Genomic DNA, 16242 nt, shown 5'->3' on the forward strand with positions numbered 1-16242 from the left:
TCGTCTTTTGTGTTCTGGAAAAGGTTGTACAGTTCTGGAAAGAGGGTGAGTAAATGTTGAAAGAATTGTAATTTTTGGGTAAACCATCCCTTTATGACTCTAAAACAAAAGTAAGATAACATTAAATATAACACAAATGATGTGTTTGACGACCATACACATTTATTTGCCTTAATAAACAATTTCAGGAATAAAAAGAACTACATACAATTTGCGCAACACAGGGAATACTAAAAGAACATTATTGTGTCTTAGGATGACACTGGCATGATCTGGTAAATAAAATGACCAATCTATAATCAAATAACTGAAACAACATAAATGATATAATGAATAAAAATGTTCAATAAAACATTGCACACATTTTTTTCTCAATCACTACTTTAGGCCACTGCGGTGATCAAACGCAAATATATAGAGCTACTGTTTTAGTTCAAAATAGACATTTTTTTTTACAAAACTATGGCCAACCACTGAGGGGCATGAACAAGGAACACAATAAAAAACAATGCACAGGGTAATGGGACACACACGACCAAAATATTAATGTGAGAAGGAAACCTCTTATGTAGAACACTGCAGTGGAAAATTACTGATGTGAAATATAATCAGTAAATGAAATACACGAGTCCACTAGAGATCAAAACTAGAAAACAATACTAATATCCATGACACTTAAAATGATCTATATTATATGTTGTATATACAATACAGTATAGGACGGGTTCAAGATCCGGTGAACCAATAGCGGAAGGTTCTAGCGATATACAGCTGCATAGATTCTTAAACATCAGAGAACAGTTCCAAAGCTGTTCCAAGGCAGCAACCGTGCCCTTCAGCCTGTCCCTCGACTCCCAATCTTAGCACATAAAATCTAAAATTCTAGATACGGTTAAATCAAGAATAAAATGTAGTCAGTCTCAATTAAACCCATTCGATCAGTCTATCTATGGAGCACAAGCGTCCGCTTTCAGCCCATTACTGAGTGCACAAGGTAAGGCAGGTTTACAAGCTGTGTCAGCTATTAATAAACATCAAACTTAAAGGGATTTAGAACTTGGAGAAAATGCCTAAAAATACATGACGGATTTCTAAAACTTTTGCATAAAGAACCTATACTGATCTCCACTAGACTACAATGAACAGCATCTAATGAAAGCACTGTTGTCTAATACACAGTGAATCCCTTAAAACAAACATATTTTCACAAGGTGCGGATCTATTACTCCATTTTATCTTCATTTTGAAGACATTGTTATTACAGAAGATATTTGTAAATGTACACATGCAAGACTGTTTTAGATGGATGTGGTACTGCAAATAACTTATTTATACATCATGCAGTTAAGATATGTTAAATTAAGTTTTTGTTTCCATATTTATTTTTGCCTAAATAAAAAAGTCATCTATTTGCCTAAAAGGGGTCTGGAGTGAAAAAAGGTTATGAAACCCCATTTATAATACACATCTTCATAATAAAGGTTCTTGCATATACCTTTTTAAAACGACGGTATACATCATTTTAACAGCTTGTTAAAAAATACTCGCTGACAAAATCTTATCACCCTTACCCAAATCTTTTCTTAATTACCAAGAAATCAAAACAACTCGCAACTCTATGGATGAGGTCTTAAAATATTTTTAATATATTTCAGGGGTGGTCTTGTATTTACAGAAAGTAGGCTCAAATAAAACGCTGTTTCTTCACTGGACTCTGCAAGGACACAGCATGGCTTTTCTGTCAGAAGGCAGGTGTTCTTTACGTTTGATTCTGCATACGATTTTACTTTTTGAGAAGCATTCTGGCAAAGTCTTCGTTGGACAGCGTCTTCGTTTGTGTGGCCAGGTTAGTGGTTCCTGGTCCTCCGTGCACCCCATCTGTTACTGTCCCGTTCTCAGCTTTGGCATCGGGTGTGCTCTGCCGATGAAGTGAACGAGGTATCAGAGAGATCTGAGTGCGTCCTTTCCCCCTTCTGAGAATGGAAATAAGTTAACGGATGTGGAAAAGGAGGATGTAAAGCACACACATGCACAAAATTGACAGGCATTCAAATGTATCAATGAGTGCGTTTACGTGCACAAAACAGACAGATATCTATCAAAAATCTGCTTAAAAGGCTATGCATAAAACTGCGTTTCATGAAAGTTTAAGACTTGCTGGGTTTCTCGTGTGCAGTGATGTCACCGTCGATAGTCTGTTTAGTAATTAAAAATGCAGTGGGAAAACAGTCAGAAGCTGCATTTTTATATCTCTTCTCATGTCTGCAGTACCTGCATATTTCATTTTGACGTTTCTACATCAACTGCATGATTCAAGAGCGGACATTTATGCGTTATTTTACTATTACTTCCATTTGGGACTTTTTCGCTGTCAGACATGTGCACATAAACAAATCTGAGAGAAACATGGTAAAGGCGTTTACATGCAGCGCGAGTGATTGGCAAAAAACTACATCTGGAGAGTGGGTTTTTCTTACGCCGTTTATGACCTGATAAAAGAAAACAGTTATACGCGTTTACATGACCTACTTGTTATCAGCTTATTATGAATATTCGGAGTAATACTGTGCATGTAGACACATACTCAATTTTATGTTTAAATTGAGTATACTACAGTAAAGCTTTGTTAGTTGCTAATTTGTTTAAATGTTTCTAATTACTGACACCTAAAAGGTAGTAATTCAACACATATGACCAGCTGATCTGGTGTATCAAATACTTACGCTCCCTGAAGTTGCCTAGGCATTGCTGCCCCCAGGATTCGACTGGGCACTACTTTATCTTCAATCTTCCTGCTCGGTGGGTTGCTAATAGCAACCGAGAGCTTGAGGTTCTCCAGCATGGTGCCGTCCAGTTTCAAAACAGCTTGCGAGGCCTGTGTCTCATTCTCATATTCCACGTATGCCAAACCCTAGCACAGAGCACACCAGAATTTAGTATGGACAACAACCATTCATTATAATTATAAAAAACAGACATGCATTTACCCATTTTAAACAATTTGAAATGCCTGTTTTAAATAAACAGTAAATAGACAATGTGACGACATTCTAATGGATATTGTACAATCTTCATGTGCACTTATGTTGGTAACTGAGAGCTACACACCTTGGGTTTGCCTGAACGATTGGTGACTAGCCGGCTGGCAATGATTGTGCCGTGTTCCTTACAGAGCTGTTCTAGCTGTTCTTTAGTGCAGCTGTAAGGCAGGCCAGAGATAAAGATCTTGTGCTTTTCCATTGACGTGTTAAACTTAAAGACCTGCCAGGAAGACAACATCAGTCAAATTAAACAAACAAAAAACACTGAAAGTGATCATTTAAGATAAATTGTAAACCATTTAATTCGCCAGATGCCAACAATATCAAACATCCAGACAAAATAACCAAAAAGATTTAATAAATTTCATCATAAGCTTTGTATGTTCATACCTTAAAATCAGGATTCTTATTCTTGTCGACACAAGGCGATACAAACATGGGCCGACCATTCACATCCAGTCTGTCCATTTTCAAAGCCTCTGGTACAACCAGATGGTCCTCGAACTGCACGTAGCAATAACCCCTAAAAACACCTTTCGGTGTGAACACTGGTCGCACCTGCTGAATAGTCCCACAGGTCCGAAACAACTCCCGCAGCTTGCTTTCAGGATCCTCCAGATTAAAAGGCAAATTACTGACAAAGATGCTGTTTTCATCTTTACGCTGCTCCTGTGCCATTTCCTGGGTCTGGCGTGGTGCTTCCGTCGCAACCTGCTGATTTTTACGGTAACCAGGCGGCCCGTTTTTACGCGGGGGTGGAGCTCTTCGTCCGAAAAGCCCACTCTCGGTCTCCATGAGCTCCTCCGCAGCATCCCCTTTGTGCCTCTTTGAGGGGAGCTCTGCACATATTTAAAGTGTCAATATTGTTGATATCTAAAAGTCTGTATGCAGTAGCTGAAGGCCAAATGCATTTAGTTGTCATACTACATGCAATTTATACAGATTTGTTTTGAATTTTACTATGAAAAAAATAAAAAAGCAGGAGTGATGTTTTCTTAATAAGTGCTACAAAGCAAACAGAAATGTTTTTTTTCATACCTGTATCCTCTCCCCATTCCTCCTCGTATTCATCTTCAGCTTTCCGTTTATCTCCGGTTCTGTTTGCTTTCTGGCTTTTCTTCTGGGTTTTTTTATCTGCCTTGCCTTTCCTCCTGTGTTCGACTTTCTCCTCCTCTTGTCTAGCAATAGAAGCCTCTTTCTCAGCCACCTAAGGGAAAATAAAGCCTTATTTCTACCAGTTGTTTCTTCCTGTCGGATGCCTTGCAAATGCATGTACATTATCATACACAAAAGAAAGACCGTATGGACTGTGCTCTTACTCTTGATCTCTGCTCGTTCACCCTGTTGAGTTTGGTCTCTGTTTTCTGCACTGCACCATCCCAATCTTCTAAAGAACCTGTGAAGAATGACACCGGGTAAGACTCCCACATAAGCGGCAATACTAACACTACCTTGATCCTTGATCTCCAAATCCAACTCACCCTCCACTCTTTCAAAGCTAAGCAGGACTTCACACACATGTTCAGGGTAGTCTGATGTGCACTGTACAGCTCTGTGGAGAGCCTTTCTGCAATGGGTGGCATCTCCGTGTGACCTGATGCACATACATACAATCAGAACATTCATGACAACACAAACACCCTATTTACTTTCACCATCTTTAAAATGTTCACTGACCTTTCCAGGTTATAATATTCTAGCCACATGTTGGCATATTTAGCGTTCCCTTTTGTCATGATGCTGTCCCACAGCTCACGGGCCTTCTGCATGTTCTTACAGTGTAAGGCCTGTTCAGGGCGATCAGATGCAACCAATACTGTATTAGCTGCACCGTAATCAGCAGAATTAGTACTGAGTGTGGACAGATGCAACGGTGTAATGTTTCCTCACCTCTATCCTCGCCCAGATCTGCATTATTGTGCAGGACAGATCTCCAGTTTCACTGAACCCTGGCAAGGAACGAGATAGCGGTTGAGTCTATCTGTCTCTATTTCTGCTGTATATTTTTCTGAATGCATCCTATAAACAGATACACTTACGCTCTTCGACATCTTGTTTCAGGTAGTCAAGGGAGCGTGTAAAAGCCGCCCGCAGCTCATCCAGCTCCCTGCTCCACTCTGTAATAATCAATGAATCCATCCATCAATAATGAATAATCATATTTACTGAATTATTATCATGGACCAAAGATTAAGAATATAGGACAACAGACTTTACAAGAATATATAATAGGGCAGAGAAGAAAGGCATTAAAGCGGCTAAAAAAACCTTTGCTGAAATCAACACGTCTCCTCAGGTAGTCCAGATATGATTGCCAAATATCGACATAATCAGTCGCCTGTATGAATCCTGCATTCAGGGCCTTTTCGAACACATCTGTTAACAAGATGTTTACGTCACAATAAATGAATGGCAAAAATGTTTTAGAAGAATAGGAGAGATTCACTAAAATTCCAAATTCACAAAATTGTGGCTTTCAGCACCTGTCACTGTTTGATGATCTTCTCTATGCCTCTCCAATGCCAAAAGATAGCTCTTCCACAGGCCCATTGTCCAGGGGCAGTTCCTGACGGCTCGCTCATGAGCAGATAAAACTACATCTTTAATCTTCAACTGACGATCCTACGGTAAAACAGGAGAAAAAAAGAATATCTGAGCAAATCATCGATTCAAAGAAAAAAAACATTTATTTTAAAGGAGGTGGAGACCGAGCTAGCATTCACAAAGGGCAGCAGTCTGACTCAAAAGCAACCAGATTTGTGATCTATAGGTTCTACCTGTTAAATAATGTTATCTTCAATATCCCATTTCAAAAATGTATAGATCAAAATGGAAAGGTCACAGTGCTTTATCAAAAGCTACTATAACATCTACGCCAGTCATCCTCAATTGGCTGACTGCGGTCCAGATCCGGACCTTTGCTTCGTTCCATCCGGACCCGAGAAGGCCTAATAAACCATTTAAAACTTTTGAATATCTTAGTTGTTTAAAATGAGCCCCGCGTCTACACAACGGAGAATCACATCAAACGCTTGCAGGAACATTTATTTAACTGACATTTTGCCACTATATTCTGTTGATATCTTTATCTAGCGCCATACTCGCTTCATTTGAACCTTTTCGGCTCCGCGCGGTGCTTCTCCGCCGCCAAATATGCGCGCCATGAAGAGCAGAAAACACTTGCTTATTTTAACAACACTAGTGCATACATGCAGGGAAGGTAAATGGACATACAAAAGATAAAAAAATGAAGCAAAATTTTAAGCATTTCTATCTGTCCGTTTACTGTTTGTTATATGTCTCCAACCTTTCGACCAGATTTATGATATTCTATTAACCATAACGTTTTTATCTACATTTAGCATTAACATTATTGATCAGCATGTAAACATTGTTAAAACACATCGTGAAAACCCAGGCTGAAATCTCATAATCTAATTGATTATTAGATAACAACCATCAAAGATTTATTTCAAGCATTAATTTTGAAACACCACGGGTCACTTGAAGAGAGAAAGAGGCACGGCTCACGTTTTCCACAGGGTTTTAGACGCGAAATGTAAATTGGGTGCCCACGTCTGTGTTCTGTTAGACAATTTTGTCAGGCCAGAAGGTAAACAATAATGTTATAGTGGGAATTGGTTTAATTACAGAAATTGTAAGTTTTCAAAATGAAATCACAGATCTGTTCGGTAAAAGATCATAAAACCTCCAGCAGGTAAAAGACCATAAGACTGATTTGTCTGCAAAACTGCACAGAAAATGTCACAGCATGAAGCCAACGTACATGTTTCAGGAAGAGCAGGTGCGTGTGATGAGCGCCCCATAATGACTTGTAATCTTCACAGCCAATCCAATGCTGCCATTCTCCTGCCAACCCCTTAACAAGCAGCTCTGCTGTTCAACGATTACGTGTCTAGCCTCGAGCTACAAGAGACGTTCAGCGGGGAATCGCTCCACCATTGTGAGCAAAGCGAACAATTTAATATTCAACTATGCTAAATCTGTCTCTGGGAAACTGCCCCACATCAATAATCATTCAGTGAAATGCAATAATGCCTTTACAAATGAGAGATGCTTAAAATCCCCGCTTTGCAAACCCTTTTGGCCCCCCCAACTCAACATCTGCTCACTGGTCTTTAAAAATGGCTTTGCTCAATCAAAAGACTGAATGAGGATATCTGCTGGGTGCAATGTTTCTCGGTGCATGCCAGGAAGTTAGTTACTTGGGATAGGCATTTTGGTGACTGCACAATGCCAAGAAGGGGTTGAATGCTATTGATCGCTTCCAAATGAAAGTGACAGCTTTCACAGCTTCTATTCCACCGTAGAAACTACATTTTATCCTCCCTCCTAAATTGGTTCATTTCTGAAGAAGAGTTTCAATACAATACGGAGCTTTGTAAAAAGTAATCACCCTTATATCGATTAGGCAAAGCAGTTTTGTGACTTACATTGTGAGGTGCATATCATTTAGTTAAATAGCGTCTCAATTTAATCACCTATTTGAACACAAGCATGGATGATTGATTTAATTACTCTTCACACGTATAGAGCTGCCAGGAATTCAACTGCCTGAATAGGCATCACCATCAAACTTCAGTAGGCATCCTTTAACACCAGAGTTCATTTAGTTCATCTGCTGAATCAGAATACTCTAATGGATTGCAGCTTTGGATGCTAATATGAGGAAGCTGTGTCTCTCTCTGTCCTTCTCCCTCACATTTTCCTCTCTCTCACCTCTCTTTCTGTCTAGTTAACTCAGTTTCCCCCAGCCATCTGGTGAGATGTGGGCTTTATAATGTGTTTTCAGCAGCGATGAGCCAGTTGCTGGTTTTCGGCTTATGCATCTCATTATTGTTCCATTAAAGCAATTACTACGCGCCTGAATAAACGGAGGGAGGTGGGGGTGCTGCTCGATGACAGTGAATACGTGGGTTGCTCACCAGATACGCGGTGTACTTGATCCACAGGTCGGGCACGAGGCAGTTCTCCGCCAGCGCTCGCTCAAAAATGATCTGGACTCGGGCTGGATCGCCTTCCTTCATCTCGAAATCTATGTAGGCTTGATACTCTGCCAGCTTTGGAGGTTCAGAGACAAGCTTTAAGAACAAAATCAACAGCATGAGAAAGTGGTTACAAATGCCTGTAAATAAATTCAAGACAATTAAAACAAAACTACATTTGGAAAACTTAATGCTTAAAGTAAAAAAATCTGTTTTAATGAAATTTACATAAAAGCACTGGACTAAATATCGTGAGGGTTAATTATAATTTACAGAGATGGAGACCCAAGTTGAATGTTCACAGCACCTCTCCCCTCCTGAAGTTACCACTATTTGTCAAAATCACTGTAATAAGTTGACTTTTAAATGGAATATCCACTTTGTCTGGGAACCGTGCAAGTTAAGTTAAAATCCGGTACTATAGTAACATGAGATCTTTGTGTTTATTTATTTTGATACCTTCTTGAGACAAAAGACAAATACACAAACACACAACAGAAAATAACTATGATGGTCGGTGTTTGGGTAAATGTATTTCATACACAGATAGCCTTATTAAGGTCTGGTTTTGAAATGGGAAATGCATTGATGAGAGTGTTTCTAAAAAACAGATTTCATTAGCACAGTCGGTGCTAACCCTAACCCTAACTTATGACACCTAATGTCTCTTCACGGCTGGCAGTTACTTAAATATTGTCAGACAATTGCAGTAAAATGTTATTTTACATCACATTTGCTGCCATAGTAGCAGTCAATAATTCAGCAGTAAATAATGAAAAATGTAAATTAAACCTCTCGTAAAGCTACTCGAGTGAGATAAGTGTGTGTGTGTTACCAAAGTCTCCTCATAAGGTTTGCATTTCTGCATCTGTTGCAGTGCACGTCGGTAATGGTGTGTGACCATCTCGGGTACACCATCATCTGCCCAGTCCGAGTATTCTGCATATGTTCCCTCCATATCTATAGAACAGAATATATTCGCATGCAATAATGAGCAAACAAACATCCAAACATCTCCCTTCTAAATGGCAATGTACAGTCCTGAACAAAATCTTAAGACCAGGGGAAACATTACAAATATTCACATTTCTAGCTTGTTAACAATCAATTTTAAAAGCTGTTTGCGGATGCATTTGTTTATTTTCAAACCAGAAATTAGCAAACCATCCCACCAACCCTTTTTGATACAAGTACAAAATGTCTTCAATATTGCTTTACATAACACCTCTGTTAAATTACGTTTTATCACCCATGGCATCACATTTACATGTAGTCATTTAGCAAACGATTTTATACAAAGCAACTTAGAGAGAGTTTAGGGAGCGATAGCATTGTCACTCCGAGACAATGTCATACAAAGAAAACAGGCTCTGGAAACATGAGCCACGCTGTACGAAATCCTAATCTCAGATCTGGCTCTCTGGATTTAGTGAGATGTGTTCAGTCATTTCTGCATCTCTGGTGCCAAAAGCAGCTGGCGAGAGAAACAGAGATGGGAAAAGAATCCTGCTCACAAAACCAGACCATCTGGCTATCTGCAGGCAGCTCCTGACTCTCCTGCCCTTAGCCTGCGTTACAGGGTTTACCTGACAGCACCTAGACTTTACTTTTAGAAACCACCTTTCCTAATCAATATCAATTAAAAGTTTGAATCAATTCTGTCTGGCCAAACTTTAGTTTCGTCTTTACAGTCCATGTAACCCTATTTTTTCCTTTCAAAATTGCACAATTTTCTGTTCATAGTTTAAATTCTTTCGGCCACATTCATGGTCTAAATTCTTTCGACATCCGTTCTCCTCAAACCCTGCTGGCTGTGCATGTAGGGATTTCCGATTGTTTAATCCAGGACTGGAAAGGAAGAGAAGAATAAGAAACTGATGGACTTAGGGGGGTCTTACCCATCAGAGGTACAGCAAGTTGCCTTTTGAAAAGCGTGTGTATGCGCTGCAGCTGGGCGGTGAACAGTTTCTGTTGCTCCTGTGAGGGAACACTGCCAGGAGGAGGCTGTCAAAGACAGGGACGTTTATAACCACAATAACATATAAAACAAACTGACTGACAAGTTTTGCGCATTTCATGTATTTTTAAAGACCTTCAATAAATATCTTAAAACATATATCTGAGAAACTCAGGAGTTCATGTACCTGTACTGTGGAGAGAATAGCAATTTCAAACTCTCTGTACGCCTCCCAGATTGAAGTTCCTTTAGTCATATGTAGGCCTACTGCTGTCAGCGCCCTCTCAAAGATGGACCGGACCCGCTCAATGCCTCCCTCGGCTCCCATTCCCCCGATGGAGTACTGTACATATTCAAGCCAGATCTCTGGACCTGTGGATGGCGTTATGAGCAGATTTTAAAAGAAGCAATTTTGAAATATAGCTTGTGGTCACATTTTACTTTTCTAATTAAAAACAAACAAGATAACAGCAAAAAAAATGTATCACACTATTCCAAAGAGACTTTGACAGTCCTGTGCCAATACTATAGCATGTTTCAGAGAATATAGTCATATCCATGTCAGTCTATGCATTATAATAACAGCACACTTACAAACATAATCTTTCACAGCTCTCTCAGATAGCTCGTAGACTTTCTCGCGGTCCGACTCATCTTCTGTTACACGAATTTCATCTTTCAGCCAGTCCAGCCAAATCTCTGTTCCACCAAATAAATCACATATGAGAGACTCACACAATACCCAAATGCAGACACACCAGCTATGATTAATTTCAAGAGCATTTCAAGTTTTGTTACAAAAATTGCAACACTCATGGACATCATACAGACGGGTTATACGCTTATCATTATCCTAACATTTTTACAATCTACAATAACAACCTGGCTTTTCGTTCAGGTGCTCAGACCTGGAGATCAAGCTTCCTGTAGAGTTCAGTATAACCTTCATATGGTGTGCAAACCTCAGGAATGAATTAACAGGACATAACATAGATGGCCTGAACTCTAAAAAGCACATTATGTCCTTCCATTTTAAAACTTCACATTATCCTCATCATTCTCTCTTACACAATCAGAGAAAAATCTGGCTGCCATTCAAGGCACATTGAGACCAAAGAAAAGAAGAGGAAAACTCACCTTCGGTGAGAGGAAAGAGCTCGCTCATCTTCTGTCTGGCTTTGCGCAGTCTGTGCAGCTTCCCTTCCTGCCTCAGGAGTTTGATCAAGTCTACATGGCAGTTGTAGTCAAATACATTGATTGACAGCTGGAGGAAAAGGAACAGGGTACAATGACTATTCTTGTAAGAGATTTAGTTGTAGTCACATAATATGACTGCATGTGAAATTGACAACTAGTTTCTAGGTTTATTAGAGCAAATGCACATGCTTAAGGTCCAGCATGTAATTTTTGGAGGATCGAAGGACGTTGTGCTTCGAAAGGGGTGGAGTGAGGCATTGGTTGCAATTCGCAATCTCACCGCTAGATGCCGCTAAAATCTCCACATTTCTCCTTTAACATCATTAAAAAGAGGCATGACAAAATCTTTAATTGAAATAAACAAACCAATGTGAAACTGTTGTAGAGTACGATGCAAATAATAAAAGACATCAGTGTCTCAATGCAATAGGAAGCATAAGACTGGCACTTTGAACTCAATTTACATCTTTATTCTTCTTTACTGAATAATACTATCTATCATCACAGATTCTCATTTTCTTCTGTTCCCAGGACACCAACCCAAACAGCGAACAACTAATAAGTCTGGGGGGTGGATGGCTAAAGCCTCATCTGGACAAGGCGGGCATTTTTTGCCAGTCTAGCATACTAGAGTGGGTGACACAGGCACAGTGCCACTTCCCACAAGGAGCAATTCTCTCTGTGGGACTTAAAAAACGGGAATAAATCAAACGATGGCTAACCGCATGGCTTGTAGTCATCAACGTTTGTGAGGTGAAAGGTTGATTGTGCTTTCTAATTTATCCCATGATAACAGAAACCGTCTGAAGCTAGAACACAGCACAGCTGAAATTAACCTGGAACGTGCACAGGACAGCTGTTGCATTGCAGGACATTGTCCATACTAAATGTAAAAGGCTGTAGAATAAAGTCAAGAGAAAACATGACTGCTATTTCATACAAATTCAATGACTTGTATTTTTAATAACGGGAATAATGATTTGCAGAAATAAAAGCAGATAAGAGTCACAGGCAGGAAACAGACAGATGAACAGACTTCGGAAGAATTCATTATGTTGTCTATATTTTGGCAACATTATTATTCATGTAAGGAACATAAAACACCGGAGAAAAATCAAATACGAGCTGTTACAAACCAGATCAGCAACAGATCATAGCGACACATGAGACAAACATAGACATTGAACTTTACAATCAATGCGCCCCAGTTTTCATCAGTGTGAGTGGGTCCCAAAATGAATGTTTTCAACATTAATCAAACTATGAAAGGAAGATATTTGGAATAATGTCAGTAACCAAACAGATCTCATCCCCTATAGATTCCCATAGTATTTATTTTTCCTACTATGGCAGTAAATGGGGGGCGAGATCTGTTTGGTTACAGACATTTTTACAAATATCCCCCTTTGTGTTTATTAGAACAAAGAAATGCATTCATGTTTTGATCGATCTGAGAGTGAATGAATGATAACAGGATTTTCATTTCTGGGTGAACTATCCCTTCAATCTATGCTCTATGGCGCGTATTTTGACTCCTCGCGCAAGCATGCCTCACCTAAACACGCTCAATAAACGTCTAACTTTTATTCCTACATATTGACAAGAAATATTTTAAATGTACACGCACATAACCCCTCTTGAAATATCTAGTGCCTCTAGGTGGTGGGAACAATGAAACGAAAGAGCGAATATATAAATTTGGGTAGTTTTATCGCTAAGGTGTTTGCTAGTTGGCTAAGTTAGTCTTGGCTAGCCCCATTCCTCGAAACTACATTTTCCCGCCCCTGTTTATGACACGAGGTTAACAGTGCCTATTAAAAATGCGTGTTTATCAAATTTATGAAGAGAAATTGCCCTGTACAGTCATTTAAGCGGTGTTTCGAGAGCTGCGTATGCGGGGACAGCCTTTAGCCTCATTCATTCCTCTCACCTGCTCCTCCAGGCGCTGGATCTCCGCTTCGTTCTCCCTCTCGTCCTCAGAAGTATCTTTGTCGTCGTCATCTTCCTCGGAGTGCTCGACTCCCATCCGCTCTTCTTCGTCCTCCTCTGACTCCATCTCTCGCTCCATGCCCTCAGCCTCCTCTTCGATATCGGGCAACAACGTCTGTTCTTCGTTACTCGTCGCCGCCATGTTGCGAACTATCTGCCTGGATACAGGGGCAGGGCTCGCGAGCACAACACAAGAGCTCACGCGAAAAACAAGGGGCTCGTGCGACCAGAAGGCGGAGCTCGGGGAAAAACAAGAAACGCGTTCGACTTCGCACAGCGCAACCGCTGCGCAGACCAAACGGTGTATGACATCCAAGTACCGCGAGAGCGATGTGAACTCGCGTAAAGCAATACATGATTTTGCATTACAGTTGATTTATTTTGTGCATCACAGCGGTAATAATATAAACAGTGAATAAATGCACACCTGAGAAAAATGTACGTTTTGTAAACATTTTGTAAACTGTTTGAGCTGTGAGTCCTGTGAATGCCAGTGAAAGCACTCCGCCTATTGGTTGAATTCCGTGGGTGCGTAAAGCTCGCCCCCTATTGGTTAAGTCTCATGGGTGCGGTAGACAATACGTTTTCGGTCATCATGGCGTTAGCAGCGGCAACCAAACGCTGTGCATCTTCAGCACTGTTTCACAGATTATTGTCATTACCAGAATTTAGATCAGCCTGCCCTTATCATAAAAAGGTACGTGTTACGTGTTACTTCTGGTCATATCGTGATAAATATCAAGGGTTGGTTCAATCTTTCACCGTAACTTATGTCGCAGGTAACTTTTTAGCTTGGTTGCTAAGGCTAATGTTATTTAACAGCTGCACATGTAAACAAGTCAGGTTTACGGGTAACGTTATCCATTGTTTTCAGTATGTGCAGTCCGTTTACATTATAAACGTATACATTAGTTGGTTTATATCTTTTTCGTTATAAACCACGTTTACAGTTGTTTCATGTCTGCTTGTGTAACTGTCATGGAAACCCCCAAATATGTTCATTGATGGTCAATGATGTAACAGTGCATCGGGTAAAAACTAAACTTATTGTCATATAAAATGAGAGATTTAATTATGGCCTGATGTTTTCTGTATGGTTGCTCTGCTGGCTTCAAGTTACTTTTTATTTATCACAGTCATTATTTATAACGTACACGATTGGAATTCTCAAGGTCACGTCTTCATTTGTGGTGAAGTGTGACCAGTGACCGTTAAGTATGACACCTGGTCGTATACGTGTAGATTTCACAATGTGTTTTTTTTACTTATCTCTTAAGGTGGTAGACCATTATGAGAACCCCAGAAATGTTGGTTCCCTTGACAAAAGAGCCAAGAATGTGGGCACTGGTTTGGTAGGCGCACCTGCATGCGGGGATGTTATGAAACTACAGGTATGGACGTATGCTTTTAATACTTATCAGAATTAATATGCAGCACGATATAATTTACAGACCATTTGTTGTAAATCTGTCTGGCAGATTCAGGTGGATGACAATGGAAAGATAGTGGATGCCCGATTCAAAACATTTGGCTGTGGCTCAGCCATTGCATCCAGCTCTTTGGCCACAGAGTGGGTGAAGGGAAAATCGGTACGTCATCATGACTCAGATAATTGAGCGCGTTAACAAAGTGATCTGATGTCTTTAATGTTGATTTAATGTGCTCTTTTCCATATACAGGTTGATGAAGCTCTTAAAATAAAAAACACAGAGATTGCCAAAGAACTTTGTCTTCCACCAGTCAAACTACATTGCTCGAGTAAGTGTGGCCCTTTAACATAGCAAAAACATTTACACCATTAAAAAATGGCATATGTGATATTATTCTGTCATATCAACAGTGCAGCTCAAATAATCTGATTCCCTGATCTGTATTATGACATTTGTTTCTTTGGCAGTGCTTGCAGAAGATGCGATCAAGGCTGCATTAGCAGACTACAGACTTAAACAAAAAGACGACAAGGAGAGGCTGGCCGAAGCTAGAAATTAATGTCCTCATGCACAGATGAGTCTCTGTCACCCGCTGGCCTTGACTCAGAAACATGATGTAGTTTGTTTCCTGACTAAGGCTTCAAAAAACAAGCGCAAATATATTACTATTATAAGTGTACTGCCTTATGGTTGCTGTGAGGATCTTTTAGATTCAGTGTCTTGAATCACGCACATTAAAATAAACTCTTGCATTCATACTGTGATGTGTTATGTTCTGCATATTTAATGCATACTACTACAATGCTTGTGAATTAGTTTTACCAGTGTATGAGAAGTATAAATTAAGGGAAAATGTATGTATCTTTTCAGATCTATTTCCCCAAGGGGATTGTGGGCAGTGAAAAACACCTAAACTAGCGCAAATTGATTCCATGACAAAGATACATAGATTTCAATGCTGTATTTTATCTTGCACAACTCAATAAAGGCCCTTAATATCAATTTTGCTTGATTCATTGTCTTGTCATGTTTTCTGCAAGGTTTTATCCCAAAACAACAGACTATGAGTGTGTGTTAGCTTCTTGAACATGCGGAAGTGGTGCGACCCTCAGGTTTCCAAGAAGGACGTTCTTCAGGACCAAAAGCACTGTGAGCATCAATAGTACTGTAAGCACACAGAGCACAGCCAGAACTGTAATGAGTGCAGGGTCGCTGGACTGCAGAACTGTCCAGGGTGTGATCTGCAGCCCAATGGGGGTCGTGGATCCATGGGACACCACATTGGCTGATGCTACTGGTTGCTGACCTGTTGAATTCTCCACACAGCCATCTACCTTCTCTGGAGATGGACTGTAGGGTTCTTGGGTAGGTTGGGGCATAAAAGATGTGACATTAAGAGAGAGACAATCCTCATAGCTCAGTCTCCGTAATGTGGGCTGGTCTGACCATGAGAAGGACCTTGACACGTTTCCATGAAGGGGTTCTGTTTGCTTCAAAGATGGTCTGCAGTTAAACGAGCGTACGTTCCATGCAGAGTTAGATGACACCAACATGGAAGCACTTGTAGTCTGTGATACATGGCTTTCAAACACTTTCCCAGTTGTTGTGATCGAATTTACACT

The 16242-nt window shown here is 40.1% G+C and overlaps 2 protein-coding genes across 2 annotated transcripts; one reads left to right on the forward strand and one right to left on the reverse strand.

Annotated features, from left to right (window-relative positions):
* Positions 1-1623: 1623 nt before the first annotated feature.
* LOC130419478 (squamous cell carcinoma antigen recognized by T-cells 3) lies at positions 1624-13477 on the reverse strand. The gene is made up of 19 exons (XM_056746259.1): positions 13132-13477; positions 11142-11268; positions 10599-10703; positions 10192-10376; positions 9946-10051; positions 8883-9007; positions 7988-8143; positions 5525-5663; positions 5310-5417; positions 5081-5158; positions 4932-4990; positions 4719-4828; positions 4523-4635; positions 4361-4437; positions 4080-4248; positions 3432-3880; positions 3109-3261; positions 2724-2911; positions 1624-1973 (listed from the first exon to the last, which is right to left on the reverse strand). Exons 1-19 carry the CDS (start codon positions 13330-13332, stop codon positions 1784-1786), a joined length of 2838 nt encoding a protein of 945 aa, XP_056602237.1. The 5' UTR covers positions 13333-13477; the 3' UTR covers positions 1624-1783.
* A 253-nt stretch (positions 13478-13730) lies between these two features.
* Positions 13731-15622, forward strand: LOC130419480 (iron-sulfur cluster assembly scaffold protein IscU-like). Its single transcript, XM_056746261.1, has 5 exons — positions 13731-13887; positions 14468-14581; positions 14669-14779; positions 14870-14948; positions 15088-15622. Exons 1-5 carry the CDS (start codon positions 13753-13755, stop codon positions 15177-15179), a joined length of 531 nt encoding a protein of 176 aa, XP_056602239.1. The 5' UTR covers positions 13731-13752; the 3' UTR covers positions 15180-15622.
* The last annotated feature ends 620 nt before the right edge of the window (positions 15623-16242 follow it).

Source organism: Triplophysa dalaica, chromosome 4, assembly GCF_015846415.1.
Source record: "Triplophysa dalaica isolate WHDGS20190420 chromosome 4, ASM1584641v1, whole genome shotgun sequence".
NCBI classification, from domain to species: domain Eukaryota; kingdom Metazoa; phylum Chordata; class Actinopteri; order Cypriniformes; family Nemacheilidae; genus Triplophysa; species Triplophysa dalaica.

Coding starts and splice junctions, on each gene's coding strand:
- LOC130419478 (XM_056746259.1), bottom strand. CDS start 13,332: ATGGCGGCGACGAGTAACGAAGAACAGACGTTGTTGCCCGATATCGAA. Junction 9,008..9,945: donor ACTTGCTGTACCTCTGATGG/GTAAGACCCCCC, acceptor TCTGTTCTATAG/ATATGGAGGGAACATATGCA. Junction 5,664..7,987: donor TCAAGTACACCGCGTATCTG/GTGAGCAACCCA, acceptor GTTTTACCGTAG/GATCGTCAGTTGAAGATTAA.
- LOC130419480 (XM_056746261.1), top strand. CDS start 13,753: ATGGGTGCGGTAGACAATACGTTTTCGGTCATCATGGCGTTAGCAGCG. Junction 13,888..14,467: donor CCTGCCCTTATCATAAAAAG/GTACGTGTTACG, acceptor TTATCTCTTAAG/GTGGTAGACCATTATGAGAA. Junction 14,780..14,869: donor AGTGGGTGAAGGGAAAATCG/GTACGTCATCAT, acceptor TTCCATATACAG/GTTGATGAAGCTCTTAAAAT.